Here is an 18106-nt window from a genome sequence, read left to right on the forward strand (position 1 = left end):
ACACACACACACACACACACACACACACACACACACACACACACACACACACACACACACACACACACACACACACACACACACACACACACACACACACACACACACACACACACACACACACACACACGGCTAGCACCGCTCAAAAAGGCCTCAAATGTCCCCTCCAACATTGTAGTACTGTTGGATAAATTCAGTCTCGGATAGTAAAGCAAGGTAGATATTGCTGTGTCTGAGAATGTAACCGTAACAGTTAACATTGCAGAGAGCGCACACTGGCCTGCTATTGGCAAATGATCATAAGATAAACACATATTTTAGGAGACATCATGTCTTTTGTTAGGTAGCGCTTGGTTTACTGTAGCTCAGCTGCGCAGGATACCTAATTCATCACTTTTAACAGCCTCCCTATTTTAGGCATGTCATTATAGGCAATAAAATAATAACAAAATGTCATACATTTTAAAAACGGTGATAAAAAGTGCTATACATTGTCACACAAAAACACTAAAAATTCTGAGATTCAAATACAAACAGGTACTTTTTGATAATTCATGACTTTATGCACGCACACACACACACACACACACACACACACACACACACACACACACACACACACACACACACACACACACACACACACACACACACACACACACACACACACACACACACACACACACACACACACACACACACACACACACACACACACACACACACACACACACACACACACACACACACACACACACACACACACAGTCCTGACTCACAATGTTCCCCTTGGTGGCCTCCCCCAGCAGGCCTCCGAAGGTGATGACAGGTGACATGCAGGCACAGTAGAGGAACAGGACGGATGCCAGACACTGCAGGCTGAACGAGTCTCTGATGTCACTCCAGTAGAACGGAAGCTTCCTCTTCACGTCCAGGACCAAGCCTCCGAATATCCTGAGGACACCACAAACATCATCGTTGCACTTCCATGAGTCAGTGACAAATAAACCCCTCTGGGTTCTTGATACATTTGTGGGACGAGCAGCACAGCTGGTTATGTTGAGGGATCCCAAGTGAAATGTACCAAATGGGCTCTATGCACACAGAATAACTTCCGGGCCGCTTCCCTAGTTCCTTCACAGCTGTTACCAATGATACTAATAAATTAAAGGACCACTTCACCACTTTTCAACCTATCTTAATATAATAGGTCCTCTCTAATAATCATGACATAAAATGACACAATTTCTTTTCCTACTCAGTCTGTGTCTCAAAGGAGGGCTGTCGGCGGTTCAGAAACCCATCCACCAGTGACATCATCGTTAGACTTTCAAATTTTTTTGAACAAGATGTTTTTACAAAATTATTTAGATTTGTATTATCGTGAGAACGATGGCTTCCATTTTCGCATTGCAACTTTTCAGGACTAGAATTTTTTTTCAGACCTCCAGTTCTAGGAAACACAGAATGGGGGGGGGACACGTTTTTTTATTATTTCCAGCTCTATGGTATATTAATGACATAGTAAAATGTTGAAAATGAGTGGAATGCCCCTTTAAGTGCAGTACTCAACTACATGTACTTCACATTACTGTACAGTCACCACTGGCACTGACACATGATACAGATAACTCAATTCACACCCTGCATGCAGCATCACCCTATCTCACACAAAGGAGTGTGTGTTTCTATTTTTTTCCCTCTAAATCCACTTCTCGCCTCATGATGTCTTCCCTACAGTGAGGCTCTATTAAACTTTCACTCCTTTCACCTCCCTCCCTCCCTCCCTCCCTCCCTCCCTCCCTCCTTGCCCTTCCTTCCTTTCTTTCCTTCAATATCTCTGTTCCCCACCAGCTCCCTGCAAGCATGTGGCTTTTTATAGCCGCGGAGGGGAGAGAGCTTCTTTAAATAATGCAGTGTGTGTGTGTGTGTGTGTGTGTGTGTGTGTGTGTGTGTGTGTGTGTGTGTGTGTGTGTGTGTGTGTGTGTGGGGGGGGTCTCTTAATAAACTCTACCAGCAGGGTGGCCAGGGCTCTCCGGAGGCATTCCTTCCAATAAACGTCACCATTCTGTATTATGTAGAAACAATTACCTAAAGCAGTGATTCCCAACCTTGCTCATTTCAAGGACCCCCAATTTGATAGGCCACAGACCGACCCCCATTTGAGACATCTCCTGAGTGCCAGTTTAACTCTGAGAGTGTACAATATATTGTACAATTAACAGGATTAACAGGGTCAATTTGTGCCCTAACTAGGGAACCCCTGGAATCCAGTCTCAAGGACTCCTTGGGGGTCCCTAGACCCCACGACACGAACCAAGTCATCTAAAGTCTGCTACAGTAAGCATGGAAGGAGATAGCAATGTCATTATAAACAGAAATGTACGTTGTTAAACAGGCATGCCTATAGGGCATAGCAGTGGGCGTGGTTTCAAAGGTGTAATGGCCATGACAGCGCCCCTCTGCTCCGGGGGGGGATTCTACGGACCGTCTCGGTCCACTTTCAACACTGCTAATCTTGTCATCATGTTTATCTTAGTTCATCTAATCTTGTCACCATATATTACAGTATGTCATCTGTTCTTGCCATCATAATGATCTTATTTCACCTCATCTTGTCATCATCATATTAACTTATGTCAGCTCACCTCATCATATTTATGATCTCTGCCTGGAGATCATGTATCCACCCATGTGTGCGTGTGCGTGTATGCGCGTGTGTGCGCATGTGCGCACGCACGCACGCACGCACGCACGCACGCACGCACGCACGCACGCACGCACGCACGCACGCACGCACGCACGCATCAGTGCCTGCTGCTAATCCCGCCTACTACTCGTCACATTTCTTGTGCACGCTGACAGCAGGCCAAGGTCCTCAATTCTCAAATCCTAATGGCTCGTACACACGATATTTGCTCAGATTATGCTGTCGGGGAGCATTTTTTGCGCTCGCCGACAAAACTCCCGATCTGACGCAGGATCGGACTTTGATCGCCGAGGTTTTGCTCGCTGTGTGTGAAAGGCTCTGCGAGAAGATATAGCGCCAAAAAAAGCGCTCGCAGACGCCTTCCCGACCGTTCCTGAATATCTAGCAGGCTTGGTATTTGACTCTGTCGCCGACTGGACATCATACAGTATGAACGGGGTTGCGACCGCGTCCCGAGAAATCCTATATTACAGCCAATGAGAGCACAACTTAACAAGACAGCTGCATGTGCTCACTGCCTCTGTCTGTCTGTCTGTCTGACTGTCTGTCGACTGTATCGATGATGATCAGATGATACTATAACCTGAATTCCTTGGGTAAATCCCTGTGTCGTACATAATACATATTGGTACTAGCTAGCCTATATAGCCCAACATTGCTGTTACACACTTGAATATGTTGATAAACCGCATCATTCAACGCTGCAAACTGTTGGACCTTGTGCGCTCTGTATGTGTGTGTGTGTGTGTGTGTGTGTGTGTGTGTGTGCGCGCGCGCACGCGCACGCACGCACACACACACACATACGGAGAGACAGAATTATTTAATGAAAATCAAGATTTAACGTCCTGCCTCGCTATAGCGCATGTAGGCTACACAATCACAAACATTTCGCCCTGTGTGTGTGTGCTGAGAGAGAGAGAGAGAGAGAGAGAGAGAGGCGTCCTGTGTCGGTCTCGGGTCTCTCAAGCTTGTATGGTACGTGAGATGTCAAAATTAATTGGAATAAAAAAAGAAATTATGTAGCATATATGTATCGGGTCTGGATCACATCTTGGTGAACTCTTGCAGTGTGTGATGCCTAGTCGGCGACCAATCGTTTAGTGTGAAAGTCGATTTAAAAAAAAAAGAGACTCCTGTAGTGTGAAATACATAACGATCTGATGACTCTTACAGTGTGTAGGGGCCATTAGTAAACTGTCAACAATGCAACTCTGTCAACAACGTACTGTTGTGAATTTCTAATCGTAGAACAATCGTCCTTCCAGGTTATGTGATAAGCAGGCTAGCCAATTCCAATGCTCCTGTCACTCTAGTTCACGGGATTGGAACGTGTATGTATCTTGTCATCTCAACCTCATGTTATGTTATTTTATGTTATTACACGACTTGGTTGAATGCTTGATTCTGATTGGTTCAGTGGTGTGTTATTTCTTGATAACTGACCGCTCCGCTCTATAACAGACTGCTGCCTAATCAAAGGCTAAGAGCTTGATTTACTGCTGTATCCAACATGACAGCCATGTGCAGTAAACACACACACAATGGCATTTACAGCTAAACATTACTCTCAAAAATGTTTTTGAAAAGGGTCTCTCTTAACTTATTTACAACCAAATAAGGGATTTTCAGATATTTATAGCTAGTTTCACAAATGGTGCAACCGTAGGGTCTTTACATATATGTGTGTGAGCATACAGTAGCACATCATTGTATGTTCTGTGGTGTCCAAGTGTTCCTCACCTTCCTGTCCTCTGCAGTTCAGGTCCTGAATGGGGGTCTTCCTCTTTGTCCATGTCCCCAGTAGGAGACAGTGAGCCGTTGGGCTGAGCCGGCCTTTTCCTCTTCATCTGAAGAACACAGCAGGAGGGATTTCAAACTGTGCGAATCAACCATTTTGGTGCCTTGCTCTATTGTATACTGTATAGGCCAGCATTGTGCAGCAGCAATGTGTGAAGGAAACTGGGGGGGCACACGGACTAGGGCTTTCACTTCTAGTGATTTTTACTAGTTGACTAGTTGCCTAGTTTACTAGTCGACTAGTTGTTTAACTACCTATGTTTTTTTCTTAAACTTAAGCATTCTAGCTGATCTTGAGGCCTACAAAAAAACCCGCCTTTTTTTTCTTATCAACTACTCAACTAGTACCAACAAGGTCGACTAGTGGATTTACTAGTCTACTAGTTGAATAGTCGACTAGTTGCTTAAAGCCCTAACGCGGACGTTAGTCCGACATTTGTGGCCGGTTAAGACTAGAGTTGTCCTGATACCATTTTTTTCAGACCGAGTACGAGTACTTCATTTTTAGTACTCGCCGATACCAAGTACCGATATGAGTACTTTTTATTTTTGTTGAGTAACCACTTATTTTACCCCCTTTTTCTCATAGATGCAAATTGATCTCCGATCTAATTGTCAATTGTCTTTAATGTCTTGTAGTTTTTTTTGTTTTGTTTTTGGCAATTTGCTGCAGTGTTGGGTCAGACTTGCTCCCGTTGCATTCGTTCAGCCTAGTATCGGGGCCGGTTCCGAGTAAGGGTGGTATCGGTGGTAAGTGATTTTCTCTGGTTGAAGCAAGTGTTAAATAGCTCTACATTCCGGTGTAGAGCTATTTGTGTTCAGTAAGAGGAGGAGTGTTCAGTAAGAGGAGTCTCCATTTCTCTCCAGCTCTTTTATTAAACAGAGAATGCATTTTCAGGTCGGGATACGAACATTAAATGGCGTGTATAATTACATTATCTGTGACAGAGAGAGAGAGAGATCCTGACCTGAGACGGGACATTCTTGGGGGGTTCGATGCGTATTGTGGGGTCCCACTCTCCAGGGGGCAGCACAGTCACCTGGTCAAGAAACTCGTCTATACCAGACAGTAGATCTTGTCTGTCTTTGGCCTTGTACGCCACGTCATGGAAAATCTACACATGAGGAAACATAAGTGGTGGAAAAAGTACTGAATGTTTTACTTAAGTAAAAGTATGAATATAGAACTACTCTGTTACAAGTAAAAGTATGAATATAGAACTACTCTGTTACAAGTAAAAGTATGAATATAGAACTACTCTGTTACAAGTAAAAGTCTGGAATTCAAAATGTACTTGAGTAAAAGTAGGCCTACAAAAGTATCGGTATCAGTATGGCAGCCCCCTATATTACCTCCCTTCACATTCAGTAGATCGATCCTGTGATCTTTTGTGGCCAGATGTAATTTTGTGGGGTCTAGTAGGACTATAGTAAATAATAAAAAATAAATCGCTATTTGTAAAACAATACATATTTATTTAGCCCCATGTTTGAATGCCCCCGCCCCCTGTAAAACGAAAGAAAGCAGCAAATGAAAAAGAAATAACACTCATCTTTGACTTTCTCTAACAACAACCTAAAACATGAACCTTGGTTGAAAAAACTACATTTACTTAAAGTTGTCCTTTAAGTAAATGTACTTTCCACCACTAGCAAGCAACCGATGCGCTGAGTGAGGATCATTTCACACCCAAATTAGAAATAACAAAAAGACGCTGGCTACTGGTTTGTTTGTGTGTTGGTGGAGCTCCTATCTGAATGAAATCTCTACTCACCTCATCAGTCATGAGCGTAGCCATAGACCTGCCAATTTCATGGTACTGGGGGCCTTTACCATGAGGCCCCAGCAGCAAGAATAGAAACCTGCACATGACAAAGGACACGGGAATTCATTAGGCCAAGATCTCTGAGCTTTCACTGCAGGACATGGAGGGTTTGGACAACTCAAAACATCCACTAGACTAGATGCTAGGCTTCAAATAATTTTGAATCTAGCCTTCCCAAAAATATAAATAAATAAATGCGACTGTAGGTCACAGATTACTATGAAAACTGCCATCATTCCGTCAGTCATGCCACCATATATGGCCGTCCATCCCTCACGCACCTTGTGACACGTCACGCCACCATGTATGGCCATCAGTCTTTCACGGCTTGTGATATATATATATATATATATATATATATATATATATATATATATATATATATATATATATGTGTGTGTGTGTGTGTGTGTGTGTGTGTGTGTGTGTGTGTGTGTGTGTGTGTGTGTGTGTGTGTGTGTGTGTGTGTGTGTGTGTGTGTGTGTCGTACCAGGTGGGTACAGGGACCTCAGTAAGGAGCTGAATGAGCCCTGGGTGTGTGTGTGTGTGTGTGTGTGTGTGTGTGTGTCGTACCTGGTGGGTACAGGGACCTCGGTAAGCCCGGTGATGAGCACAGCTGGGGACAGACGTACGAACGCGATGATGGGCTTCTCCAGGAAGTCCACCTCACCCACCAGGACGTTGGACGCCTCGGCACCCGGCGGGATTTTCTTCATGAAGTTCATATCCACCTGAAAACACCGCCCAGAAGATGGACTTAAACAATGCATAAAGCAGTGGTAACGTAGCTGCCCACCGCCAGCCTCCGACTGGGCCGGGAATTCCAAAGAACAGACAGAGAGAGAGAGAGAGAGAGAGAGAGAGAGAGAGAGAGAGAGAGAGAGAGAGAGAGAGAGAGAGAGAGAGAGAGAGAGAGAATTCCACAGGCAAAGGGACTTCTGAGATAAACAATATAAAGGGCTGAGACTGAATTCTACAGAGGGGAACAATAAGAGAGCATGAAAGCGAGACAGAGTGCATGGAAAGAGGGAATGACGGTGCTACTGCAGAGTGATGTATGAGAGCTAGGGGCGATGCTGGGGGAGGAGAGGCCAACCAACACTAGGGAAGTTAGTTAGTAGCTACATACACAACTATACCAAGTACTGACCAAAGAATAGACATCTTCCTGTCAGGTCCACTGAACCCAAAAAGAAAATACAACTGTTCATATGCATCTATGTTTGAGCCGGTCCACTAAATGTACTATATGTGACGCTAAATGCAGAGCCGTAGACAGAGACTAATCTCTACCCCCCTCAGCCTTATATCCTTCTCTTTTATCCTCCAGCTCATCATACATTTCGGAGCGTTTCAGAGAGTTTCTTGGCACGTGTGGAAGCTGCTTTTAGGCTGATAACCGGCTGCATTATGCCTACAGGCACTTTTATGTCAGGGAGGAGGTTTGTGAAATGATGAGGACGGTTCTCTGCCATGTGGAGGCGTTACAGAATCCCTTCCCACCATCTGCAGCAATTACTAATGCTGTGATCACGTAATCACTTGAACACTATACTTACTACACTTACACTATACTTTGTTGTATAACAATCGATCTACGATCTACAAATTCATGGCGTGCTTTGAAGCTCTGTGAGCTTGCTTCTGCTAAATGTTCTCCAAACTGTTCGCCTATTCACCATAATCACATGGTGGCCATTTTGCTATTAAGTTAATGAACCCTGCAAATATGACGCAAGAGCAAAATGGCCGCTGTGTGAATAGTGTCTGTTATGACACAGCCAGAATAGGGACTTCAGGGTTAAAATGGTTTAGTTTAAATGGTTCCACACTGAACCATAGCAATTAAAAGGTATTATAATTACTAAAACAAACAAAAACAGTGGGTGAAGACCAGGACACCTGGGGTCCTGAGGTTTTGGTAATTGGTACTGGTTTACCAACTTGGACCACTGACCGTTGGATCCATTCCATCTGTACACACAGATAACTAGCCATCAGTCCAGGTAGTGGGGCAGATTAATGGCCCACGGCTCAGTACCAGGGTTAGGTTACCTTGCTCAAGTGGACATGGCTGCTGCTTTCTCTACGGACGCCTGCTTCAGAAGGCCTCCTCTCCGACGACTTGTTACCGTCCAGGTTGTTGGGGAGAGAGTTAGGGGACACCAAAGGCCCTGATATTGATGTGACCGAGAGGGGGGGGGGGGGGGGGGGGGGGGGGGGGGGGTTGTGAGGAGGATAGAGTAAGAGGAGAGAAAAAAATAGTCAGTCGCGTTTCTTCTGGAAAATGGAGACACAAGCACCTGCTGAAGATGGCTTTGAGGTTCAACAGGAGATTTTACAACGTGATTTTGTTGTAATAGGGCAGTAACATAACTATATCTCTTTGATTAGAGATTAGATTTGGAGAAATGCAGAAAAACAATCAGTTCCAGTTTTCTAAATCTCTTAAAACTGGGAATACTATTAAAACGTTCCACTGCTGATGTCAAAGCAGCTTGGCTTGTATCATCATCATCATCCCAGAGATGAAGGTGAAGGAAGGTGTTGAAAATACGACCAAACACCTTCAATACAAGCCTCCAGCGGAGACGAGCATTGAAGCGGCTTTACCGATGTCCCACTTCAACACGGCCACACAGAGGAAACGCTAGCACTTCAGGTACAGAGGAAAAGGAGATGAAATGAGATGATGTTTGAGGCAACCTCTTTCTCCGCTCTGCAATTCTAAAGTATGTTCCTTCCAACGGTTATTTTTCCCAAATAACTTTGTAGCAATAAAAATGACGAAATAATAATAATGAAACTGTTGTCTTCCTAATTCAGCGTAACCGTACATGTACCTTCCTGTGTGTGTGACAGACTCCTCAAGACAAACACATCAACAACATTCTGCAGACACTACAGTGCTATTAAAACAGCTTTTTTTTAGAGACTTTCCTACTGTATGTCAACCTTGTTCACATTTGCGTACATCACTAGCATGTGCGTTCCCTTAGCACAATTAACCCTGAACTCTGCAGTTCGACGGGACTGGCTAGTCTCGCTTTGCCAGGCTGTTGCCTCTCGCAATTTCCAAATGCTTCTATCATACATATTACAGTCTGGAGCAACAGAAGTTCTATCATGAGTAAAATATAAAGCAGAAGTGAAGCCTCATCCCCACTTCCGTTTTGTCTTTACAATTGCGCTCATTATTGCTTAGCAGAAAAGGAAATTAAAAAGGAAGCTCTAAAGATAATTTGAAATGTATTTTCATGAACGGAAATGGCAGCTTCCTTACTCGGATTTCGGGAGGTGTAGTTCCAGACTCTATATAGCATTTGGAGATTGTGGAATAGTTGTCTGGATACGCGAGACTACTGACTGGCAAATACCGCTGGCCGCCTGCCGTGTTAGTAGGCCGTTAACACAGATCAACATCACATGTGTAATACTAGATAAAGTCAGAAACCCAATCAATACAGCTTCATACTTCCATTTCCTTTCCCCTCATTCCAAGACCTAACAGGCCATCTTCCCCAGTCTCCACCAGCGTGTCAGTAGGTCAGTCACAATATGAATTGTAATTATTATTACAGAATCGCAATACTATTACTTCATTTGAATAAATTCATCTGTTGAAATTTCTTTGCTAAAACAAAATTTGCATGGCATGTTTTAGCCATAGCACATTACTTATGTCCTATGGCCTAAAAGAAAAATGGTCTGATGTTCAACGCCTAAACCACAATAAAATCGTTAATCGCAATAATTTGTACGACAATGAAAATGTCGTGGTCGTCAGTTGACATGTAGAGCCGACACTTGGTGATCTAAGCGTGCTCACTGCATGGTGCCCTGGTGTAACCCCTTCCACACCGCCACTGAGGACAGCAGGGAAGCGGTGACCGCTGATCACCAACAGCATTGCTCACATTCCTCCCTAAGCCTGCGAGAATAAGGGAGGGATTATCGCAGGTTGCATCCTGCCACCGAACATCATTCAGCGAGATTAAACCGTGGAATGTTGGCCCACAGCGGCCTTATTAAAAGAGGTGGCGTCGAGAGGTGGTGGAGTGGAGTGTGTCCTTAGACCTTCGGTATTCTAATATCCCCTTTACTCAATGTCATCGTGAAAAAAAAAGAAAAGATAATTAGTAGGTGTCTAGGCTTAACTGGTCAGCACCACATTTCTAGTGCAAATTGACACATGCACGCAAACATACTCCCTATTTTTCCATTGTCCTCCACATGATCGGATCATGTGGGAAAAAGGCCACCGACTCCTGTCATGGACAGACAGCAGAAGGAGGCTATACTAAGATCTATTGCCCTTTAAAGTCCCTCACCATTGTACAGTTGTTGTACTGTTCCAGTGTGTGTGGAGTAACTAGGGACTGTCAGGTTTAAACTTTATATTCATCCATTAAATGCATCCATTTAATGGATGAATATAAAGTTTGGGATAAGTCACAGTTCAGCGTAGCGGTTGAATTAAGTGATGTTCACTGAACCCATTAAGCCTACAGTAACTGCAATGATCCGTTAGTGTAGATGCCACCTGCAGTGGGAGTTAATTAAAGCTCCAACCTAAAGTGGAACATTGATACTCTGAGATGGACAAATGCTTGTAACTATAGGGCATAGCAGTGGGCGTGGCTTTCTGGTTCCACTGAGAAATCGGCCATTTTTTTTCCGATCGAGATCAATTATTTTAAGCCTAGAATCAAGCAGGATCCTGGTGAATCATGGTCATAAAACCTTTGATTATGTGGAAAAAAAACCATTATTGAATATTTAATTATATTATTATATATGACTACATTTAATAAATACTTGTTTAGCGGTTTTATTTTTATTTTTTTCCCCACAGAATCAAAAGTGTTATGGTCATGATTCACCAGCATCCTGGATGGCTTGGATTCTAGGCTTAAAATATAAATATGTTTGTAAATCTCTATGGGAAAAATGAATGGCCGATTTTTCAGTGGAACCAGAAAAACACGCCCACTGCTATGCCCTATAGTATGTACTCTCTATCAGTCATGTTTTGATAATTACCTAACAGATAAAAAAGAAGTTACCCTCCAGCTCTGCTGCACGTTAACGCCAAGGCACTATGTCATGGGATATTGTTTGTGTGCGTGTGTGTGTGTGTGTGTGTGTGTGCGTGCGTGCATGCTTCTAGAATAACAGAGGCTCCCATCTATTATAAGACCACCCCAACCTTTAGCGTTCTCCTCCAACTCAACAGTCTCTGGTTCTCATGACCCAACATTCAATTGTGCGCGCACACGCACACGCACACACACACACACACACACACACACACACACACACACACACACACACACACACACACACACACACACACACACACACACACACACACACACACACACACACCTCTATATCTATAAATAACAAACAGGGGCCTGGCGTTGGAAAGGAACACAGTGCCTCTATGTGATGGTGATAGTACATGCCAACACAACATCCCGTCCTACAGGACTTATATTTAGCCAGGCTGCCTGCCTGGCACACACGTTACCCCTCGCTAGACCCTTAACGGAACGAGGAGGAGTCCGTTGTGTGTGTGTGTGTGTGTGTGTGTGTGTGTGAGAGAGAGACTGTGTGTGTGACTGTGTATGTGTGCGTGCGTGCGTGCGTGTGTGTGTTGTGTATGTGTGTGACTATACTTAGGAATTGAGAAGGAGGAAGGAATATGGACACAAAAAAATAAAATACCCCAAAAAGGTAGTAGAGAGTAAATGAACAAAAAGGATGGCGTAGTGTTCTACGTCAGCATGCATTCAACACGGTGCACAGAGCCAAGTCTTTTATAGAATACAGGACCTCCAGCTATTGGCACAGCGGCTGTTTTCTATAATTGGCTGAACCAAAAACAAAAAGGAAGCACATTACACATATATACTGGAGGAGGGACAATTAGATGGTACAACGTACAGGAGAACACCTTCTCCGCACAACGAGGAGCGGGTGAGAGTACGGGACAATCACAGGACATTGTTGGACATATATGCTAGAATGAGGGAACGAGAGATGGATGCATCCACACAGACAGCTCAATATGGAGAGACAGAACCAAGCAAGGCATTTAGGGGTTGAGCAGAGAACCGAGGATAGCGAGACACAGGAAGATGAAAGATTATGATAACCCAAGAGACGTTGAGTGCAAGAGAGAGAGAGAGAGAGAGAGAGAGAGAGAGAGAGAGAGAGACAGAGAGAGAGAGAGAGAGAGAGAGAGAGAGAGAGAGAGAGAGAGAAAAAGGGTAAGGACAGACAGAGGCAATTAAAGTTATGGCACCACACAAGGACATTTAGGACAGATTGGACGGAGAGACAGAGAGAGAGGTGAGGTGAAGAATGAGGTGTGACAGAGAGAGAGAGACAGAGAGAGAGAGAGAGAGAGAGAGAAAAAAAGGTAAGGACAGACAGAGGCAATTAAAGTTATGGCACCACACAAGGACATTTAGGACAGAGAGACAGAGAGAGAGGTGAGGTGAAGAATGAGGTGTGAGAGAGAGAGAGACAGAGAGAGAGAGAGAGAGACAGAGAGAGAGAGATACAGAGAGAGAGAGAGAGAGAGAGACAGAGAGAGAGAGAGAGAGAGAGAGAGAAGTCTCTCCTCTGGTGGCATCTTTCAATGTGGGGGCTAAACGTGCATGGGTGGAAACCATTTTGGACATTTACACATCAAGTGCAATGCAGAATAAATGAGAAGACTTGAGTCTCTAGCCCCGACATTGAATTTAGATTTCTCCAGACTCATCGGCAGGCTGAGATCTCTGATCGAGGAGAGCTGGTATAGAGTCAGTGAGTGAACCTGACTCTATACGGTGTCATTAAAGGGCAACTTTGCTGATTTACAAATTGAATCCTATGATTCTGTGGCAAATACACAAACACTTCCCCAAAAGACAGATTTTTACGCAGACCGTGTTGGGAAGTATCATAAAGTGTATGAGTTAGATTTCCTTCTCACAGCAATTAAGAGAACCCATCGTCAAAAAATAAAGGAAAAACAGCGCCCTCTTTTCCTTTGAATTTGACGGGGTCAACAGTCTGTCCCGAGAGACTATTCTCACAGTGGAACACTAGGGTTCAGGAGGTGACGTCACCCTTTAATGACTGGATGGTCGCTGGGTGGGGGTTGTGGGTGGGCCGTGGTGCTTGGCGCAGCAGCGGGAGGAGGGTGGGGGCGGGGCACAGCCAGCATGCTACAGTGCTAGTGTTCTCCGGTCAAGCCGTGACTCACACTGCCGGGCTACACAGATATTTGCCTTCTAACGGCAGCAGCTGGTGGCCGTGGGAATCCGTGGACGCTTGTCTATCCAGCCGAAATGTGCCGGCAGCGGCCGCCGCCTCCTCGCCCACCGTACCGGCATCGCCGTCGTCATCGGGCGGAGACACCACCACCTGCGGAATGGCCTGGCGCGGCGGGGTCTTCGAAGAGCGCCGGAAGGAAGGGGGAGTATTTTGGGGAGTGGTGAGGGGGGAAGGGCCGTGGCCAGCCCCCGCCGCTGCGGAGGAGGGCAGGAGGTGGCCGAGGAGGACAGAGACCCGGGACTCTCGCCTCTCGGACGGGTTGGAGGAGGCGGAGGACACCGGCCCCGGCTTGTGGAGAGACAGACGAGAAGAGGACAGGCCCTCTCCTAATAGAGGAGACAATGGCAAAGACGAGAGAGAGGGAGGAGCGAGGGGGGAGAGGGGGAATGGATGGAGAAGAAGGGAACAACATAATGAGGTAGAAGCATATCTGGGAGATGGTTTCAGGTGGAGAGAGCAGAAGGGGCAGAGGACAGCGGACGAGAAGAGTGCAGTTAGAGAGAGAGAGAGAGAGAGAAGTGAGGGGGTGATGGGTTGTGTGCAAAACTGACAGGACGAGAGACTAGTGCGATTCAGTGGGGAGAGAGATGTGTGTGGGGGGGTTGAGAAGGCCCACGGGGGCCAATCATCTTGTCCGGTTCAACCAGCACACCAGCCAATCGCACACTGTGACTGGGAATTGAGAGAGCCTTGCATGCAGGGTTAGAATAGACTCAGTTCATTGAATGCAAACAAACAAATGAGTCAGAAGTAATACTGTGGACACACAGTCAAGCCTAAAAAAAAGTACTATCATTCATTGAGCCAAGACAACATGGATAAACTGGATGATTTACCTTTCCACATTTACATTTCACGGTTAAAACGGTGCAACACATTCAAACCCTGCACCTGCACAGAGAAAGACCACGGACACAGCAATGGTCAAAAAGCCATGTCCATTCATTCACATAATCCCAGGCATGGGCACGCAGAGAATTCAAAAAGCGTACTGTACAGTATATCGACAAGACAAGAATGTAGCCATGCCCCCCGATGGAAGAGATACACACGCACACACAGGACATCTACATGCTCACAACACTTTGACATGCAACACATTGTGAGCTTGTCGATTTGCTACTACTGGTATAAATTGTGTTCAAACACAATTTCCAGAATGCAAAATCATTACGCACCACACTCGCCCACTCTAAAGGTTGGAAGTATACAGTAAGCTGTCAGCCAGGCCAGATATAGAGGGTATGCGCGTGGCATCATCATCATACCCGGAAGTTTTGCGGGAACGCCTACTGAGTGGCAAAAAAAATCTTTCTGGTCTTGACTTCCCATACATCCAAACAGAAACGATGTTAAACTCACTTTGCCACTCGACTTATGCATGCGCATGCCGCATACCCTCTATACTGTACACTATAATTATATTCCATGCTCGTGCAATTAACGAGCACCCGGATTTCTTCTGCTTCTGCTTCTTGGTTATTTTTTACCTTAAAACTTCTACGCTGGCATTGGTGGGAGATTCAAGCAGTGGGACTTTGATGACCACCGGTCTCCCTCCCCAGGGGTCAAAGGAGGGGGGAGAGAGGGGGGCCGGTTGAAGAAAAAGAAATGCGAGTGCATCGCGTTGGGGGTCTCACCGTTTCTGTCAAGCAACAGGGGGTCAGAGTGTTTCTTGCCTATGTCAGCGAGGGAGCGCACCAGCGGGATGCGGTTGCTGAGCTTCCTCTCGTTCTGGTGGTGGTGTCGTTTCAGCATGGCCTCCCGCACCTTGTTCCTCAGCTCCTCCAGCAGCTGGCCCGACGCCACCATGCTGTCGATCAGCATGTCTGAGAGTCGCACACACACAAGTCAAGTCAAGTCAAGTTTATTTATATAGCACATTTAAAAACAACAGCAGTTGACCCAAAGTGCTTTCCAAAATAGGTAGACCGTAGTCTATCACAGTGCAATAATAAAATATGTAAGGCAGGTTCATCCTGCCTGTCAGATCACAAAAGGTTGTGTGTTGTCATTTTGGCCTGAGTGTCATGGTAGAGGAAAGGTCATGGCGTCACTCAAATGGTCAGGGTTCATCCTCAAGTGTCTTTGGCATTCTGCCTGTTAAGATTTTGGAATAGCTTGTGTGGACACTTGCAACTGGACACTAGAGCAAGGCAGGGTATAACAATAAATGAATAGGGTTCATGAATTTCCACTGCACATTCCATGGCAATCCAGCCAGTTCGTTTTGCGAGATATCTTGGGACAAAAGTGGTGACAAATGAAATAACACAAAAAAAGTATAATAGAACACTAAAGAAGTAGAAAACTATTTGTTTTCTATATGCTCAACACCTTGGATTCGGTCCCCCATCCCCAAGCCAAACCTATGTCGCTTCCTGTGGTGGAAAGTAACTAAGTACATTTACTTAAGTACAATTTTGAGGTATTTGTACTTTACTTGAGTATTTCCAATTTCCAATACTTCTACTCCACTACATCTCAGAGGCAAATTTTGTACATTTACTCCACTACAATTATTTATTTATTTTAGTTACTAGTTAATTTGTAGATTTTGATTATTATTACAAAACATACATTAACCACTTCAGCCCTATATACATTTTGGTCATTTGAAAATAGCCGATCTACATACAAGCTCACAATGCGTTGCATCGGCTTGTAGATCTGTTATTTTCAAAATATTTTTTTATACTGAAAACTTGAAGACAATCTACACAATGAGTACTTTCTACTTTTCTACATTGTGACTTTTACTTGTAACAGAGCATTTTTTATATTGCAGTATTGATACTTTTACTTAAGTACTTTTTCCACGACTGACTGTAATGGCAGCGGTGACTGTAATGGCAGCGGTGACTGTAATGACAGCGGTGACTGTAATGGAGGCGGTGACTGTTAGGCAGCGGTGACTGTAATGGCGGCGGTGACTGTAATGGCAGCGGTGACTGTAATGGCGGCGGTGACTGTAATGGCGGCGGTGACTGTAATGGCAGCGGTGACTGTAATGGCGGCGGTGACTGTAATGGCGGCGGTGACTGTAATGGCGGCGGTGACTGTAATGGCAGCGGTGACTGTAATGGCAGCGGTGACTGTAATGGCGGCGGTGACTGTAATGGCAGCGGTGACTGTAATGGCAGCGGTGACTGTTAGGCAGCGGTGACTGTAATGGCGGCGGTGACTGTAATGGCGGCGGTGACTGTTAGGCAGCGGTGGCTGTAATGGCAGCGGTGACTGTAATGGCGGCGGTGACTGTAATGGCGGCGGTGACTGTAATGGCAGCGGTGACTGTAATGGCGGTGGTGACTGTAATGGCAGCGGTGACTGTAATGGCAGCGGTGACTGTAATGGCAGCGGTGACTGTAATGGCAGCGGTGACTGTAATGGCGGCGGTGACTGTTAGGCAGCGGTGACTGTTAGGCAGCGGTGACTGTTAGGCAGCGGTGACTGTTAGGCAGCGGTGACTGTTAGGCAGCGGTGACTGTAATGGCGGCGGTGACTGTAATGGCGGCGGTGACTGTAATGGCAGCGGTGACTGTAATGGCAGCGGTGACTGTAATGGCGGCGGTGACTGTAATGGCAGCTGTGACTGTAATGGCAGCGGTGACTGTAATGGCGGCGGTGACTGTAATGGCAGCTGTGACTGTAATGGCAGCGGTGACTGTAATGGCAGCCGTGTAACTCCAGTGTAACTCCAGTGTAACTCCAGTGTTTACCTGCGATGTCCTCAATGCAGTTGGCCCTCATGTCCAGCATGACGGTGCCGTTGAGGATGCAGCTCCGCAGCTCAAACAGGCTGTGCAGTGACAGCGTGGCCACGTACGGTTTGCTCCAGCGCTCTCCTCCGTCCTCCACGTCCTCCTCGAACTTCAACCACCTGGGTTGGAGACAAAAAGAAACGGTTAATAATACACCTATAAACGATAAACGTTTGCTCCAGCGTTCTCCTCCACCCGCTACCTCCTCCTCGAACTTCAGCCATACGGTGGATAAACAAGAAATGACCGACGGGATGTGTAAAGATAGAGTACCGTGCCTATTGTAGTCTTTCTGTTTTGTATGTGTCTATGGAGTTTACATTACTATAATAAACCCCCAGTGGTGGTTATAATATTCAAATATGTCTTCCCTGTGTATTTGTGAAAGCTGAAAGCCTTTGAGTCAAAAGGCCCAAACGAAATACCAGCACATTAGTGACATCACAATATCATCCCCTCCCCTAACCCCTCCCCCTTTAACTCATTGAACGCCACAGACTTAATCAATGTGTTTTTCATGAAATGGTGCCAGTATTAATTAATAATCATCTCGCTCATATTTACCGTAAATAGCCAAATAACTTATTTGACTATATAAACACAATGGACACGAGGAAGTGGCAGGCACTCACTTCTGCTGATTATAGGAAATATCTGCTGATTATAATAACTATCAC

The 18106-nt window shown here is 45.4% G+C and overlaps 1 protein-coding gene across 2 annotated transcripts in view; it reads right to left on the reverse strand.

Moving 5' to 3' along the window:
* Nucleotides 1–18106, reverse strand: part of LOC306938357 (sodium bicarbonate cotransporter 3-like) — an 84524-nt gene that overhangs the window by 22371 nt on the left and 44047 nt on the right. The window contains exons 5-13 of one of the 2 annotated variants that reach the window (XM_079522489.1): nucleotides 17388–17548; nucleotides 15309–15497; nucleotides 13611–13994; nucleotides 8392–8510; nucleotides 6910–7067; nucleotides 6286–6373; nucleotides 5479–5625; nucleotides 4454–4560; nucleotides 780–954 (exon numbers count right to left, since the gene is read on the reverse strand). In XM_079522489.1, coding sequence (XP_079378615.1) covers nucleotides 780–954; nucleotides 4454–4560; nucleotides 5479–5625; nucleotides 6286–6373; nucleotides 6910–7067; nucleotides 8392–8510; nucleotides 13611–13994; nucleotides 15309–15497; nucleotides 17388–17548 — 1528 coding nt within the window. The remainder of the gene's footprint in view (nucleotides 1–779; nucleotides 955–4453; nucleotides 4561–5478; nucleotides 5626–6285; nucleotides 6374–6909; nucleotides 7068–8391; nucleotides 8511–13610; nucleotides 13995–15308; nucleotides 15498–17387; nucleotides 17549–18106) is intronic. The other variant, XM_079522488.1, reaches the window with a different exon arrangement.

The sequence above is a fragment of the Electrona antarctica genome (genome assembly GCF_951216825.1).
Source record: "Electrona antarctica genome assembly, chromosome: 15".
In the NCBI taxonomy this organism is placed as follows: domain Eukaryota; kingdom Metazoa; phylum Chordata; class Actinopteri; order Myctophiformes; family Myctophidae; genus Electrona; species Electrona antarctica.